This window comes from Eulemur rufifrons, chromosome 1 (genome assembly GCF_041146395.1).
Source record: "Eulemur rufifrons isolate Redbay chromosome 1, OSU_ERuf_1, whole genome shotgun sequence".
NCBI lineage: Eukaryota > Metazoa > Chordata > Mammalia > Primates > Lemuridae > Eulemur > Eulemur rufifrons.
In genome coordinates, this window is record NC_090983.1 from 32,961,014 (window position 1) to 32,979,096 (window position 18,083).

General features: G+C 37.8%; 1 protein-coding gene across 1 annotated transcript in view; it reads left to right on the forward strand.

The window, feature by feature from the left end:
- The window catches only part of SATB2 (SATB homeobox 2), a 172,841-nt gene that overhangs the window by 61,213 nt on the left and 93,545 nt on the right, over positions 1 to 18,083 (forward strand). The window contains exons 4-5 of the mRNA XM_069468896.1: positions 9,537 to 9,663; positions 10,857 to 10,980. Of these exons, the coding sequence (XP_069324997.1) occupies positions 9,537 to 9,663; positions 10,857 to 10,980 (251 nt within the window). The remainder of the gene's footprint in view (positions 1 to 9,536; positions 9,664 to 10,856; positions 10,981 to 18,083) is intronic.

Consider the following 18,083-nt stretch of genomic DNA (forward strand, 5'->3'; position numbering starts at 1 on the left):
CTTGGTTTCTCTTATAGCCATTAAAACAGTAGTGGAATATTTTAAAGTTTGGTTTGTGACTTTTAAATATGACATTTCCAAAAAAATATAAATCAAGGAACTGTCAGAACATCTTTGAATGTAAAATATCTGAAACTTGGAAACTATATACATTTTTAGGTTTATAACAAAGTATATATTAAAATATACCTGATATGTACATGTATGAACATTGCCACTTTTACAAGTTACAGCCATAGTTGCTTCCACGTCTTGTAGTTTCTTAAGAAATTACTATGAAATCAGGTTAGTTGGAACATGAATAGAACTGTACAGTGTCAACCAGTGTACTTTTGCCTTCATGTTATATGGCAGCATTTTCTTTGATAATCTACATGCTATCATAATATTGACCTTAAGATTAGGTATTATGTAATCCTAAATTATAGAAACAGAGTATGCCTGAAGGATAATTCTGGAATATATGATTGGGAGCATGCAATTGATAGGTTTCCAAAGGTGTTGAGCCAGTGATAGAGTACCTGGAAGGCCAGATCGTCAGGTGAACCTGTTGTAACACTTTAGTTCCCATCTGAAAAGAATACATGTAATTAATTAGGATGAGAAATATCTGAGGCAACTGTATTTTTAGATCTTCAGTGGATACCTCTTACCCTAGAGGATGAAGAAACACTGGCTAAAAGTAAGTCATGAATAGCATCTGCTAGAATGTAGTGAAGTTTGTTTAAAAAAGTATACTTTTCTCTGTGTCTTTAATTATTGAAGATATTTCAGGGAGGCAAATGTTAGGGGGAAATCTCTTGATGCAAATGTGTTTCTGAATAGAAAGGAAGGGAAAAAAAGAGAGAAGCTTGTTTGTGTTACCTGCCAAAATTAGTCCTTTAATTTAAAACTCTTTTAGATAATGATTAAACTTAGAATAATAAGAAAATATATACCAGATGAAATAGTTTTTAACCAGTGACAGAAGTTTAGAATTGATTTCAAGTAATTTCTCATAACACTTTTCTTTCTCATTTGTCCTATATCTCCATGTAATAGTTTTAAATGACACTCTTATGAAATAAATAACTAAACACCAACCATATTTTTTTCATATCCTGACCAATATTTTGGCTGTTTCTCAGAAGAATTGGAATTTTGAAAATTAAATAAAGGTTTCTAAAATACCAACTTCAGAAAGTTTTATTTAATTTGTGGAATAATTTTGTTCTCTCTCTCTTTCTCCCTATTTTTTTTTTTTGTTTGTTTGTTTCAGTAAGGTCTTTATTAATTTAGTCTAGTTACTTAGTGCTTATATTAAATAATCTAATATAAGTCAGGGTTGTAACATAACATTTCCCAAATGTGAAGCAGCATCTATTACATGAGACAAAATCTTTATGCCGCAAAATGTAAAAGCCATGTATAGAATTACAAGGCACCAAATGGTACTGTATATATTTTTTAAATGAAACATTTCTATAGTGTAAGGGGGTAGTCAACTCAGAAAAAGGGTGACAGGCAGCTATATATCACTATAGTTTATTCAGAATGCACTCTAAAATTAATTTGAGTTTTTAAATACTAATAATCTTCTTGTTAATTTCCCCTGAAAGATACACATAGGATTTAAAAATAAAAGTTAGTGTTCTAAAAGAGTTAAAAACTACCTGTCTACAGCCATACCACCCTGAACATGCCTGATCTCATCTGGTCTCGGAAAAACTACCTTGTTTGTGTTTCTCAGTGATATCTTGATTGTTGCAAGTAGAGGAACTATCTGTGGCGAAGGAACCAGTGTATTCAGTATGTGCGTGTACACACACACACACACACACACGCGCGCGCGCGCACGTCTGTTGATTTTTAGATAAATTTATATAACAGTATAGCCTCAATATTTATTCTGAATCATTGAATTATTTATTTTTGTCTGTTGTTTCCTTTTGTATTGTTATAAATGCAGGATTAAGTACATTGTAGGCTTCCAGACAAGTATGTTGTGAGGTTTCATTAATTTGTGAATATAAAGGCACTTGAATAATGTAAGATGCCCACAGAATGCTATTTCATTTTCCATTTACTTTTACCCCAATGCAAGCAAGCCATTTGAAATAGAGAAAGTCTTTAAAATCAAAGAAGAAGGTGTAGAAGAGTTTGGTTTATTTCAATAAGTTGTATTGGGGTACTGTTAAGCTGTGCATTAAAAAGGAAAATATGTGTACTTCAAAAACCATTTCTGTTTTGTCTTTTTTCCTCTTACTGAAAAGTCATACCCACCACAGATTTAGCAATAATAACTACAATTTATGCCTTTTTACTGCTACAATTTGATGATATACCACAGTCAGGCCACAGGTTAGAAACACAGGCTGAGTTATTATATACTGCTGGATAGTGATTTCCTGTGAACTGATTTATGGATAAATAATTCTATGTTCTTATTATATAGGACAGACAGTTTTTAATTTCTTTAACAAAGCATAGCTGAACAACAGAAAATTATATGCTCTAGCATAAGGACAAGACCACTCTGAGGAGGATAAACAGATGCAATCAATGTCATGAGTTCTCCTATTTTTGCAAGAAGCCTCATCAGCAGTTGGTATATTGTGGAAATAATGCCGAGAACCAGAAGCCCCAAGGCTTAGTTATTCTGAAGCTGGGGTTTTTATTGATACTCTTTTGTTGAGCTCTTTTCCAGGGAGTTATGAGATATATAAACTCCAGCCTTTGGATATTAAAGCTAATGTCTCATTTTTTCCCAGGGTAAGATTTCACTTTGCTTTTAAAATTAATGTTAAAATGCACCTGGGATAAAAGAAAATTATCCATCAAGCTGCATTATAATAATACTACTAATATCTTGCTGGGTTGCATGTATCTGTTTCACAGATTGGTTAGTGTGCTTTATTCTGCAGTATACCCAATATATACCAGCTTATCAGCATCTATCTACATGCCACTGCAAACTGTGAGAACTGTTCTCATGTATGTTACAGGAGATCTGTGGTAGGCCTTTTTGAAGTAAATATTTCTCATATTTGATGTACAGGGGGTAAGAGCTATCATCTTGATTTATTTTAGGAGTGGTTTCACTTAGCTATGTGTTTAGCAGTAATAAGCTTCTCTGGTCAATTGTGAGCTCCATAATTACAGGGATGGTGTGTATTGGGTTATCTTTGCATCTTAGTGACTTATGCTGGAGACATATAAGAAAAATTCATTGAATAAATGAATGATTTGTGCTTAATAGAAACTCTTCTAATGTTCCATTGATTATATTGTATTATCACCACATTTTATTTTATCCTCAGAAATGAGTGACTTTCTAAAAGTGTGAATCAAATATCGATCAATTATAATGTGTATTATCACCACTCTTTTGTTTTTACTTTCTTTTTTTTTTTTGGAGACAGAGTCTCACTCTGTTGCCAGGCTAGAGTGCTGTTGTGTCAGCCTAGCCCACAGCAGCCTCAAACTCCTGGGCTCAAACAATCCTCCTGCCTCAGCCTTCCAAGGAGCTGGGACTATAGGCACGTGCCACCAGAGATGGCTGATTTTTTCTATTTTTAGTTTTCTGGCTAATTTTTTTCTATTTTTTAGTAGAGACGGGGTCTCGCTCTTGCTCAGGCTGGTCTCGAACTCCTGACCTCAGGCGATCCTCCTGCCTTGGACTCCCTGTTTTTACATAATTAGAGGCAAATAACACTAAAGATATAAATTATGCATTTACCGAGAAGAATATTTGTTTTAAGGTAGATTATAACCTGATAAAAATACAAAAACATATGAACACAAATTATTGATATTTCTTTTTGTGAAATGTCAACTCTTTGACTCTGGCAGAATATTGCATTGAGAGAGAAAAAAACTGGTTTCCATTATTGCATCTTTTTAATTTTAGACAAAAATTGCTTCTATTCCAAACCTAATTTTATGTCACTAATGGGAAATTTACCTACAATTGCATTTTGTTATTTGGTCTGAACGCATTACATAATGAGTGAATTGGTACTCTATATTTTAGTGAACAGTTTTGTCTGGATATAAACAGTTTTATTTATATTGTGCTCAATTCAATCATGTTAACATTTGTATGAATTTCAACCCCAAAATAAAGGCCCATAATTTGTGACTCAAAGACCTTGAAACTGCATCTGTAATAGTCTTCGACACCAGGCATTTTCTAAATGTTTGCAGATGATAAATTCTTTGGAAATAATAAAGATGATTTGGGAAACAATGTTTATGTTTGAAATGGCACTGTTGTGGGAAACTGCTTTTTCCAGAGAAATCCCAAATGTAGCTGGCTCTTCAGTCTTCTGGGCTTGTCACCTGTTTGCTCATTTGTTCCTTTGTTTAACATTAAATGTCAATCACCTGCCTGATGTGTGACTGTGGATGAGCTATGGCCCTGCTCTCCAGGGGCCCATTGTGTGGTAGAGCACTGGCACATGGGCACATCCTCAGGGCAGCATTAGCAGAGCTGAGTAGAAAGGATATTGGTCCAGTAGTTCAAACACTTGCAAAAGGAAGCCCAGGTTCTAGTCCTGGCTGTCATCCACTGATGTCCTTGAAAAGTCACAATCCTTTGATTTTCAGCTCATGGCCAGGTAGGATGTTGACTCCCTGCTGTCTTCATAAGGATGAACTAATGGTTGTATAAAACACTTTGCCAACTGTAAGGTAACACATATACTGTAAGGGATATTGTGATAAGATCAGTTTCTTATAAGGTACACAAGTGTATTTATTGCGCAGTGTTGTACAGATAGAATTATTTTAGGTAGGTTGATCAGGGTTAGAATTATTCTCAGGGCAAAATTTGAGGAATGTATTAGATTTCTAGATGTGAATATTGGGGATCCATACATCAGGCAGAGTGAGAGTGTGATAATGTGTTCAGAGAAGAAATGGGAATTGCTACGTACTGAGCATCTACTGTGTGCCTGGCTGGGCTCAGGGTGTGTGTGTATGTGTGTGTGTGTCTGTCTAATACTTTCTAATTTAATCATCATTAGTTTTTCTCATTTTTCAAATTGGGGCTACAAAACCTACTTATAGAGTATGAGTGTTAGAAATAACATCTATATACTTAAGTCATGCCATTAGTACTGAGATTTCTCCAGTCCTGTGATATTATCCCCAAAGGGCATATGACCTGTTCTTTTCTCTTTGTCCTCCTTCCCTGCACTATAGCATTTGGTGGGATCTGCATCCCTTCTTAGAAGCCAGCAAGAGGCTGTTATAGTTGTAATTAGACACACCTGCCTGAATTATTGCAGCTCTTTTTTTTTCTCCCCTTAGAATGCTTCCGTCTTTTAATCCACCTGCCTTCCAATACAGGTTGAGCATCCCAAATCTGAAAATCCAAAATCTGAAATGCTCTAAAATCTGAGACTATTTGAGTGCTGACTCAGTAGAAATACTGGAACATTTTAGATTTTGGAAGTAAGTATAATTCAACTATTTCAAAATCTGAAAAAATTGGAAAACTGAAACACTTCTAGTTCTTCAAGCCTTTCAGATAAGGGATAATTAACCTGTATAGGTTAATCTCCTAAAGCTTTGTTTCGATGGTGTTAAGTCTAAATTTGGAGGGGTCTATTTTCCCCTAACTTTTACTGAGCACTTATGCAACAATCCCAGTGCTAAAGTCTAATTCTCGTTTAAGGCCTCATAACAACCCTAAAGGGTAGGAATTTTTATTATCCCCATTTTTCAGGGAGGGAAACTGACCCTAGGAGTGACTAAACAACTTTCCCAAAGCCTCACAGCTGACAACCAGAGGAGGGTGGACATAAATTCATCTCTGACTCCAGACGTTACTCCTAACTTCAGACCCATACAGTGTGTGACTGAGTCAGGCATTCAAGGCCTTCCAAAACTTGTAACCAAGCTTCTTTCCACTCTTTTCTTCTGATGTGCCACACACTTGAGCCAGTATGACTGACAGGATAACAAGAAGAGTGAGAGCATGGTCTTTGAAGTGAATCTCAACTCTGCTACTTGCTAGTGATGTTACCTTGGCTACTCAAGGGAACCCAACCTTTCATTTCCTTACAGAAAAAGTTGAAACTAGATATCCATGGGTAGGAGACTGATGGGGGAATTGGAAGTGTGCTTATAGTAGGTTTGGTGAGGCAAAAAATAAGAGACTGAGGAAACAGCTTGTCATAGTGTTTTCGTTTGTTTTAAAGTAGAGGCGATCTGAGCCTACTAGTAGGTAAAAGTAAGGGAGCCACTGAGGAGTAAGGATGGAAGAGATGAATGAGGGGTATAGAAGATGGGCCGTGTTGATGTACGGTCCTCCTTTGTGATTGAAAATAAATGAGGGCCTTTTATAAGCACATGACCAAAGATTGAAGAGCTAACGAGGTCATAAAAAATTCCTTGAGTCAATATTTTTTGAAATCAACTCTATCTTCCCTTTAAGAAGCATTAAAAAGGTCTTTAAATAATGACTAAACACTTGTCGAGATCAAATTATATCCAGGCTCTGTATTAAAGGTTTTACATTTAATCTGCACAATATTTTTTATAGATCAATACTCTTATTGTTCCAATTTACAGATGAGAGGATTGAGGTGTGGAGAAATTAAGTAACTTGCTAGGGTTACGTAATTAGTAGGTGGTGAAGCCAGAATGTGAACAGAGGCAATGTGACTCGGAGGCCTGGTGTTCTTAGTCACTGTCGTATACTGCTTCCCAATTTGATTTCCTCATTAACACTTGACTACTATTCCAAGTAATATTTTTGTCTATTTTATATCGGGGAAGGGGAGGACTATTCTAAGGAATGTTTCCAAAAGGGATTAATATAGTACATTAGACAGAGACCCTGTTTGGAGAAAAGGCCTGTTAAAAAGAGTTATTCCAAGTCCCTACCTGGCTGGGGGAGAGTGGCCTTCTGGACATAACTCTCCTAGCAGATCTTGCACCTGAAGACCCTGATAAATAATTGGGCAAAGAACATGACTTCTAGGACCGTGCAGGTTAGTCAATACTGTGCAAAAAAGTAAAAGCACGCACTACCTCCCATCACCGGAGAAAATAGCATGCGTCAACAGCTCTCTTCCAAGATGTAGAAACCAACCTGTAGCAGCTGCTCTGTGTGGAGGTATTAAGTGTTGTGAAAACACCTGTGTGTGTCTAATTCTAGCCCAAACAAGTCTCCTTCCGGCTCATCAAGGTAGGGAGAGAATTTACCTAAATGGAGATGACTATTTCCAGTAGAGTGATTTGTCTATTACTTCCTGTAGAGATTCCTCCCCCTCTACTTTTTATAAATTGAGATATAGTTTGCATACAATAAAATGTATGCATATTAAGTGTTCGGTGGGATGAATTTTGACAATTTTTATGTCCATGCAAACAGCAGCCCAAACAAGAAAATCTCCTTATGTCCCCTTCTAGTCGGTACCCCCTCTTGTCTCTCTGACTTCTGTGCCCGTAAATTAGTCTTTCCTGTTCTTGTATTTTGTATAAATGAAATCATATAGATATATTCTGTTATGTTTGGCTGCTTTGTGCTGTATTCTTATAATGGAACATTTCTCAACAGTAAAAGGAATGAGCTACTGACACAACATGGACGAATCTCCTGTAGAGTTTGTGCATTAAAGTTTTCAGGGTTCATTTTCTTCATATTAACCTTCATATTCTTGGTAACCAAAGTGACCCACAAAACCTGCTTCTGCTATTTGTTTACTGTAGTGCACAATTGCTGACTTCATTTTTCCTGCCCATTCTCTAATATTAATAGTGAGAAATCATGCCTTTAGAGCATAGTCAATTTATACTCAACTTATGGGTGATCATGATAATGACTTTTGAAAGGAATTTAAAATTGCGGAATGATTTTTAAAAAAGGAGATATGTTAGACATGTTACATGGTATCTTTTTAGTACTTGCAAATGTCAGGAGTAAAAGAAGCAGGGAAACAGACCCACCCTCTCGTGAGTGGCTGTCCAGTGGGCCCTGGATGTTCATTTCAGGACTACTACATGCTGCGTGCTGTGCACTTTTCATTGTCATGAGAGAGAATGTTAAGAAAACTATCCCCGCAAGAAAACAGCTTTTCTTGGCAAGTGAAATATGACTTAAGGAGCCAGAACTGGAGACATACGGTACTATGAATGAGAGCTGTGTTACTTTATTGGATCTGAGTCCAGGCACTATTTATACTGCAGCATATTCAGCACCAGATTGTTAAATCTTAATACTGAAACAGTGCATCATTTTAATATTTTTGTTCTGTTTATTCCCTGTTTTCAAGCATTATGTCAAGCATTGCGCATTCATTTATTTCTTCTTGGACAGAACGTGCCCTGACCAAAGAGTTCATTTCCTATTGTTGGAATTTTGCCCCATACCTATGAAGCATGATTTTGTGAAGCTTTTAAAAGTTCACTTGGGTATACAGATGTTTTCTATCTTTGAAGATAAGAAATATTTTTTTTGTTAAAGAACAATGTAGTTGGACTCACCTGTACTGTCAAAAATAAAAATAAAAATGCTGTTTTTCTTTTATCACTAAGACATAACTGCTTTTTATGAGTGACTATTTCTGACATCCTGGGGACCACTGGGTTTTTCGTAGCTTACAAATAAAATTTTTGTTACCCTGTGTCATTTGTGAAATGTGTTTCTCTATTTTTCTTCATCAATGTTATGTGTGCCCTATGTACCAGATAAGATGGGCCTATTTTAGGAATGTTCGCATTTTCACCATATGGTGCTTAAGCCATCCCATGAATCTTCCTTTAACAAGAGGATTCCTAAAATCACTGCTCTGTGTAGCCCAAGTTTGAGCAGGATTTTTATTCTTTTTCCATTGTCACGCATGTTTACCGTATGCAGCCAGAAATCCACAGGGAAAGAGTGCTATTGTCACTCCAAAAAGAGCTGAGGGATAAAAAAAAGAAAGAACGTTGAAGGCATCTTTGCTATTTCTGATGTGTGGTCAATCACAGTGCTGCTGCGTTTGGCCCAGGAAAACAACCCCTCTGCCTGGTGAGACGCGGATATGGAAGTGAACTCTAACTGCTTCATCAGCTCCAAATGCTGTTCGCACTGGGAATCACACCACAGTCAGGATGTAACTGTGTGCTGAGCCCACACACAGGAATTTTCTTGTACAATTCAAAACCGAATCTTATATTTACTTAAGCCTTACTTTTTTTTTTTTTTTTTTTTTGTCTATGAAATCAGCAGTCCTGTATATTTAGCATCAGTCTTAAGTTAGAATGTGAAACAAGACTTTGGGGGAAGGAAGTATCCGTATGGTTTTCTAAGTAATTTAAGAAACAGGAAAACATAAAAGAACTGATTGTCTGTGATTAAACCTCATCCTTTCATTCCCGTCTTCCTGTATAGTTAACTAACTCGATTGTCAGCCAGAAAGAAATAGCTTATTGCACTAGGTTGTAAAATATCTGTGTGGGCCTTGAATGTTGACGATTGAATGACCTTCTTAACATTGAACAAACAACAGGAAGGTTTAATAAATAGCAGATATGTGTTTATTATGTTTTTCTTCCCTGTGCAGGAATAATCAAGCTGGGAAGGTGGAACCCTCTCCCCCTCAGTTATGTGACAGATGCCCCCGACGCAACAGTGGCCGACATGCTACAAGATGTCTATCACGTTGTGACGTTGAAAATCCAATTACAAAGGTGGGTGTTTCTGAACATCTGCCTTTCCTTACTCATGAAGCTGCTCCGTCAATCACAGATTCACTACAGGGATCAGCACGTCCTGTCTTCATTAATTCCTCCACATTGGACAAAATGAGAAAAAAGAGAGAGAGGAAGGAAGGAGGGCACTTCACCGGCATCTTTATAGTCCACATTCCAAGTGTTTTATGCTTTGTTTTCAGAAGCAGTGAAGTGGTAACCTAGGGGCAGTTTGATAAATCATTAAAAATCTGCAGCCCTTAAAGGGGAACTTTCCACAGCCCCTTGTTCAATGGGTTCTCTGGGCCCAGCTCAATGCAGAGGACATAGTATTTGAAGAATAAACACCTCTGCTGTTTTCAGGCTTGTGCTATGAGGGGTGAGTTTTGTTCTTGTGGCAGGTTTACCAAGAATGCGCTGCCACTGGAGACCTTTTCCTTCCCTTTCCAATGGCCACCTCAGAGAAACGCACTCTGTGGCTGCAGAGATCCTGGGAAGGTTTCTCTCTCTTTTGTTTTTTTCCTTCATACATGGCATCCAGAGCAAGATATGACTCCAGAGAATCCAGAGGTCCTTTGTAGGCTTTTATTGTAAAGTGCCTGTTAGTTGTGATTTAAGGAATATTGTCCTTTAGTGTAAGAGTTTTGAATTTTCCTTTTTGGAGAACTTATACTTTAATAGGGACTCACCCTCCCCATCCTTGTCTAGGAATGCTTGGGTGTCTTATCTTAAAAGTTACTTTTTGGGTGGGAAAGTAAAATATCTGAATTGTTCTATAAGGATAAAGGGTGGGTCTTCAAACTGCAAACCTGGTGAAACGTTTGTTTACATTTAACCTTAGGAATGCCCACTAATTATATTTGCTTCAGGAACGTTTATAAGCACACTGCCATGCCATTCATCAGCACATTGGAAAAATTATATTTAAAAGAAAATAGCATTTCTTTATATCCAAAGTGACTATTTTTCTTAAACTAGTGTGATAACAAACTTAAAGAGACCCTGTTGGATTCTATGAAGGTCCTGGAGAAACAGTTCTGCTCCCCTTCCCTCATTTAGGGCCCACTTTAGACCTGTTCTTCAGCAGTTCTAAAGTGGCACAGGCCCCAGGAGTGACCGCTGCACTCACGGCCTCTGCCGTCAGGGGTCTTGACTGAAGTTTTCATGTGGTTCATTCTTGCTCTGCTTTGCAGTTGTTCGAAGTTGGAAGACTTGCCTGCGGAGCAGTGGAACCACGCCACAGTCCGCAATGCCTTAAAGGAACTGCTCAAAGAGATGAACCAGAGCACATTAGCCAAAGAATGCCCTCTCTCCCAGGTCTGTATCTCCGGGTGGGGGTCAGGGAAACAGAGAAGGCCACTGGTGGGCTACACAGCAGAGGGCCACGCCTGCTTAGACAGCTGTCTCTTCCGTCTTTTATTTATAGAGTCACACTACATTTGAGATGTAGAAAATATGGAGATGATGGTGCTTTGGGTTGTAGAGTAGAAGTATCACTTATTGAGAACTTCGATGTAAGGGGAGAGTATTAAAACATTTTATTTACACAATAATTAACTTCCCACGTATGTCATTGGAGGTAGGGACAAGTGTCTTCGTTTTATTGGTGAAGAAATCAGGGCTCAGAGAAGCCCTTAAATTCCCTCCCTAAGCTTACTAGCTGGTTAAGGGGCAGACCTTAACCCCTACTCCAGTCCTCACCTTCCAAAGCTGATGCAGACTGTTGCTTTATTTGGTCAATGGGACAAGTCAGCTGTGCTAAACCCATCTTTTCATGATTTATTGAGCCTTTTGCCTGTTTGGTGGAGAGAGATGATCTTTACATCATATACATTTGTAGAGGTTGTGTAGTGAGTTTGCCACATGAAAATGCATCATGAGAAAAAGGGATACTCCGTTTTTAGTGAACTGATCTTAAACTAAAACATGCCACGAAAATAAGAGATTGAGAGGATCAAAGGAAGGAGCAATGGAGGAAAGTGCCGTCTTTTCTATTTGTGTCCCTAGGCTACGATCCCACCTTTTCTAATGGTGAGATAATAATTTGCCTGTGGTGGCCTAGAACTGCTGTGAAAATGAACTCAGGTTGACATTATCTCAAGCCTTGAATGGAAATCTATTTCCTGGTGTGAGTTGCTACACTTGATTTAAGGCAATGGGCTATTTACATGTTTGTTAAGTTCAAGGAAAGATGATGAGAAATCTAGAAATTTGGTATGCCATGAGCTGTGTTCCAGGTTAATAGAGTCTCTGCAGAATAAAAAGGTTACTGGTTAAGAGCATGTATTCTGGAATCAGATGGAACTGGATTCATGTCCTGGTTGATAAGCATCTATAACCCCACCTTTGTGAGCCTATTTTTTGTAAATAAAACTTGAGTAGTAATGGTTCTTAGTCATATAAATAAGATTAAATGGATAAACTACATAAAATGTTTGGTCTAGTGCCTGGCATGCAGTGATACTCTATAAACAGTAAACTTATTATTGAGACATGATATTGGTGATGTGGACTGAATATTGTGTGTGTGTGTCTTTGAGAGTGTTTTGGAATTTGGATCATCTGAAGCAAAGCATGCTATTAATATTTTTGGTCCCCCAAAATCAAGAAGGCATACATCCAAATATTAGATAGCTAGATAGAAAGGGACACTATGCTAGTCTTATGTTTAGGGCTGTTCATGCAGGCCATTTTAATATCGTCCTGTAGGTATGTATGTAGATGCCAAAGCCTTATTGCTAGAATTTTGATTTATTTCAAAGAGTTTGCTTATGAAGTTATAAAAATAAATATTTTTACTATTCTTGTGATATAGAGGAAGTAGATAAAGAAAAAGCTAGGGAAAAGCTTTCAATAATTTGTCTTGAATTTCACAACTATTCACAATTAATTATCTCTTAGATTCACATAGAAATCAAAGCAGGCTTTGCTTGGAAGTGGGCAAGCCTCCAACTTGGTATCACTAATTCAGAATTTTATCCAGGGGTTTTGAGGTGTCCGATATGTGGTCCAAACTGTTGAGTCATGACTATCTTGTTTGGTTTTAACTGTAAATGTGACTAGAGAGGCAGCATGAGGGGAAAGAATCCACACCAGCAGCTTAGAGCCCCGAGTTCTAATCTCAATTCTTTGAGCCAGATATGTGATCCTGGGCAAGTCCGTCTGCTTTTCAGAGCCTTGTTAAACTCGTCTGTAAACTGGACATGATTGTATCTGCTTATTTCACATAATTTGCAGAGTTGTCTTGAGGTTCAGATGAGATCATCTTTATTTACCCCACCTTAAAAACCTTTTTCTCCCCCCATTTTATGTTCTCATTGTTTGCGCATCTGGTTGCCCAACCTAAAAAGTTCCTTCTTCTTTACTCTTCTGTGTTATCCTATGGATCCCACCACCTCTCTATCTAAAATCTTTCTCCCTGTGCCACTGCCTTGTTCATACTTTCATCACCTCTCATCTAAAATTTTCCAGGTGTTCCTGCCTCACGACTTTTCTCCTGCCACCCGTTTCTCCAACACTAATATTGCACCATTTCCTGTCTATAAGCTTCCAGTGACTCCCCCCACCCAGCCTGTAGGAAGTACACAGACTCTGAGGCATAGCTTGTAAGAACCATCAAGATGATACTGTTCAGCCTCATTTCCCACCAGAGACGCCTTCCTCCCTCTTCCTGCACCCAACCTATGCTCCAAACACGTGAAATTAATTATTTTGGAACATTTGCCTTTGCTTAAACTTTATCAAAATATCTGAGAGTGGGGGATGAGAAATACCTAACTGGCATTGCATTACAAATCTAACAAACAATTTCCTGTGTTATCTTAAAAATTCATGCAAAGTTTATATTCTGTTCCATATACCTGTGTTTTAAATATTTCGTAAATGCTATAAAAATCACTTTACCTGTTACCTTATTAATCTCTTTCTGTCCACATGAGACTGGCCCTCCAGGGAGACGCACCTTGTTAATCTCTGACTTTGGAAGCCCAAGCCCCTGCACACAATGCTGGTGACCCTGGAGTCCTCCAGTCTGACGCTTGCTTTTGCATATGTGATTTCTTCTGGCTAGAATGCAGTGCTCTCCTCTACTTGATGAAATCACCTTTCTGATTCCAGCTGGACAGTCCCTGCTAGTGAAGTACCCTGACTTCCTGGTTGAAGTAGTTGCTTCTTGTGCTCTTAGTAGCCTTTTGTGCACACCCCCATCACAGCACTTATCTCCACCTGTTGTCATTGTTATCTGCCAATTTCCATCACTTGATGGACTGTCCACAACAACAGAGGCTATTTCTTATTTATCTTTGTATCCTCAGCATTCAGCACAATGTGTACCTTGCATGTAGTTGTTGCTCTAATGTAGGAATTCTTAACCTTGGCCCTATTAACCTTTTGGCAGAATAATTGTGGTGGGGAGCTGTTCTGTGCATTGTAGGATGTGTGTGTAGCACCATCCCTATCCTTTAGCCACTGAATGCCAGTAGCGTGCCACCCCCCCCAATCCCTGGTTGTCACAATCAAAATGTCTCCAGATATTGCCAAGTGTATCACTTTTAGTTGAGAACCTCCTCTCTGATGTGTTTAATGAATTAAATATAAAAATATTTTAGACAGTGTAAAGTTTTATTAATATGCAAAGTTAAAATTTTATTATTATTACAGATTTCTTAGCAGCTCCAAAATACTTTGAACTAGAAACAGTGAACAGAGTAATTTGGTGGTTGATGCTCAGCACATTTCAGTCAAATAGGGACTCAGTTCCATTGTTTAGATTTTGGGGAGATTGACCTAGGCTTCTTGTGTGCTGTGTGATTATGGAACATCTCCCTGGAGTAGTTCTTCTCAGCCAGGATGGACATGTAATATGGGTTCTGGCAATAATCCTTAACCATTCCAGATGATTCACTTAAATTGCATAGCTAGATTGTATTTCAGCATGAAAATAAGCTCACCCATCTTGTTGGTGGTTGTCATAGAACAGTTGCATACAGTTTTTGAAATTTAACCTTATAGGATATGAAAAAGAATACATTTTTGTTCTAAGCAAGGTGAAGCAGTAATTCAACAGCGTGATTCCACCAGCATTCCTGGAATCCTGATTCAGAGTCAGGCACTTCGTGATGGCCTTGTTGAGATGAGAGAGGATAGAGATGAGAGAAAGATTAAAAACCTTTCAATACAGGAAGAAGAGTGTGGAGCATCCAGTATTATTCACCTAGATCAGAAAGGTAGGTTATTGGACATTTCAAAAATAGATTCAGCTCATGAGTAAAGATCCCTGTTTTTGAAATAATCCTTCTTTATTACTCCGTAAGCCAAACCATATTAGGTATTTTCTCATTCAAGTTTGGCAGTTGCCTAAAGGAATCAGTCAGTGGATAGTACATATTTTATTGAACATCCTAGTGATCTGTAGTTCAAAAGAGCAGCTTTGAAGGCAGAAGAAAAGTTGGAGAAGTCCATAAAAGGGCAACAATTTGTATCTTCAGGTATATATATTTAAAGGAGAGGGAAGTCATGATTTAGCCATTCTCTGTCTGGCCAGATACTTGGAAAGTATAGGTTGTGTTTGAGTGGTTGTGTATTTATTTTTGATTTCACCTTTCCAAGTGTGTTTAAGTGCCAACAGCCTCTTGTTTTTCCTCTGATGTCTCTGTTAGTAACTGCTTCCAACCTCTTCTTTCAGCCACAGGCTGTCCCAAGCATCCTAATTTGCCAGGCTTTAAGCAAATTCAGGTCTTCCTTATTAAATGGTCTTCTCTATTCCAATTTGAAGAAATTATGAACACTTCTTTCTGTAGCTTATTTATTCTTACTTGAGGAAGAGTTAAAAGACCTATGGTCAATTTTTTGACTATAAAACTCTAGGTCCTCCGGGTTGTGATCCATTTAAATAAGTAGAGCTACCAGTACCTGCCTTGTCCATCTCATAGGTGGTCATGCTGACCAAATGGGATGGCTAAAGAGACAGTCTGAACTGAAAACTGTAATGAAAGGGAAAGTAATTTGCAAATGCATGCACCTTCCAATGTGTTTCTGTCCCTCACACATGTTCTCTTTGACTCTAGATATGTTTAAAAATTTTTTGTGTCTAGTAAAATATAAGTTATATGAAGCTTACTGTTTTAACTACTTTTAAGTATACAAATGAATGGCATTAGTTACATTTACAATGCTGTACAATCATCACTACTATTTTCAAAACTTTTTCATCACCCTAAACAGCAAGTCTATAACCTTTAAGCAATAATTCCTTATTCATCTCTCCCCGCATCCGCAGTAACTCTATTGTATATCCTGTCTCTGTGAATTTGCTTATTCTGAATACCTCTGTTCTTTTGTGCTGGTTTATTTCACTTAGCATATAGGTATGTTTTTAAAGGAGCACTGTCCCATGCCTCTAGTTGAGATTTTGTTGCCAAATATTTGAGGAACAAAATGACTTACTAAAGTTACTGAACTGCAAAGATGTTACTAGATTTCCAGTGTGACAGTGGTAATAGTGTTTATACACTCTGCCTTTAAAAATAGACTGTAGGATAATTATTTCTGTCATCCTAAGCAAGCCTCACCCATTTAGGGATCATTAAGGGACCCAACTTCTACGTAATTGGACAGTGAAATCAAGCAGCAAATTGGGTCAGTAGGAAAAAAATGAATCGAGCATGTGCTCATCTACAGACAAGGGGCTGGTCGACTGTGTGGACCAGTATTGTGTTAACTAGTTGCCCCCTGTCCATCTTACTTAAATGTCACGTGTGTAGGGGGATGCATCCTATCTCATGTTAACCAGTTGCCAACTGTCCATTTTAGTTATTTTCACGTGATATTGTTTCAGTTTGTGGCTCGACCTCATGAACTCACGTTGAAGAAGGCTCACAAACTGACAGCTTGAAAATAATTCCTAACCCGGGGATTGCAATGACCATAAATGGTTGCATGGTGGGGAGAGAGATGACATTTGTTGACCCCACATCTTAAGCTGGGCCTTTTATACAAAACATCTCTTGGCATCATTATGCCCTCTGATGCAGGTATCAGTATCCCCAATCACAGATGAGGGTGCTGACATCAGCCAAGTGAGCCATTCAGCAGCAACTTAGGAGAAGAGCTCTCGAATGTTGTATTTTCATACCCCAAAGCCCAGAGAAAGTGTTTCTTTCAGTTAGAATGGCAAAAGTTTTCAATTCTGATATTATAGCTCAGAAAGGAAAATAGAGAGGGATAGTAGAAGGCTGCCAAATGACAGTAAATGAATTTTTCATGACAAAGTAATTCCTCCAAATCAGTTTTTTCTCTTTACTATACTTAATTGAAGTGTCATTATAATCTTGTTTAATATGTTATTTAGCATATCACAAAATAGCTTGAAAAGGCTGGAAATGGGCAAAGGCTGCGCCCATCACTGATGGGCTATCTCATGCTCTCTCCCCCATGTAGACAAGGAAAAGGAGGCCAGGGCATCCCCCACCCGCTCCCCCAGCCGCTAGGGGATTCTTAGGACAGGATGTGTAATCATTCACTTTTGTCTTAAAGTGTTCTTTTTCATAGCCAGTATATCATGTATCCACAGCTTAGCTACCCTTAGCATCACATTAGTGTTCAAACAAATAAATCCCACCAAGCCAAGGGGAATGTGGATATCCAATTATTTCATCTTTCTTTTTGTTCTCTGTGGGAAAAGGCGATGCTCAGATCTCTATCTTTCCAACTATATTGTACAAATCATCTTAACCTGTGTTTGTTGCTTTGCTTTTTCCTATTAAATTTTAAATTGCCTTTAGGTTCCTTAGTTTTCCCTGATTCTAAACTAATTAACTTGTATAAATGGCCTGAGGTCACAACGTTATGTTTTGTTGTTGTTGTTATTACCTTGTTTCTTGTTTTGTCTAAAGAATTGGTTGTAGCATCAGCTTTTGAGCTTGTGCTAGCTGATGGAGGAGGTGGTGAATATGTCCTTCCTTTCATTAATGAGTTTGCCTTCTTAAGAGAATCAGGAAATACTGTAGCCCATTGGTAGAGTCTCCTTGTGATGCCTCTTCTGCTATTTGACTTTGGATAAGATGCATCTTCATTTGAAACTTCTGGGCCCTTAGTTTGAAAATGGAAATGGAACCATACTTATAATAACATGTGACATCTGTTCTCTGGGCTACTTAAAAAACAAATAAGTGAGTTTAAAATTTGTCTCTGGAACCTAAAAGAACTTTTATTTTTAGATAAGGCAATCTAGCTATTATAAGTATTAATAACAATATTATAATATTCTCTTACAGTTTGGCTTAGAGTAAATTCAAATCTGCTAGTAAAATTTGGAATAACTAAAGAAAACTGTGGTATAGTTTGATCCTTCAAATGGCTTATTTCTTTTTCTGTTTCTTAGTTTTGCTGGATTGTTTTTTCTTTTCTCTCATTTATTTCAA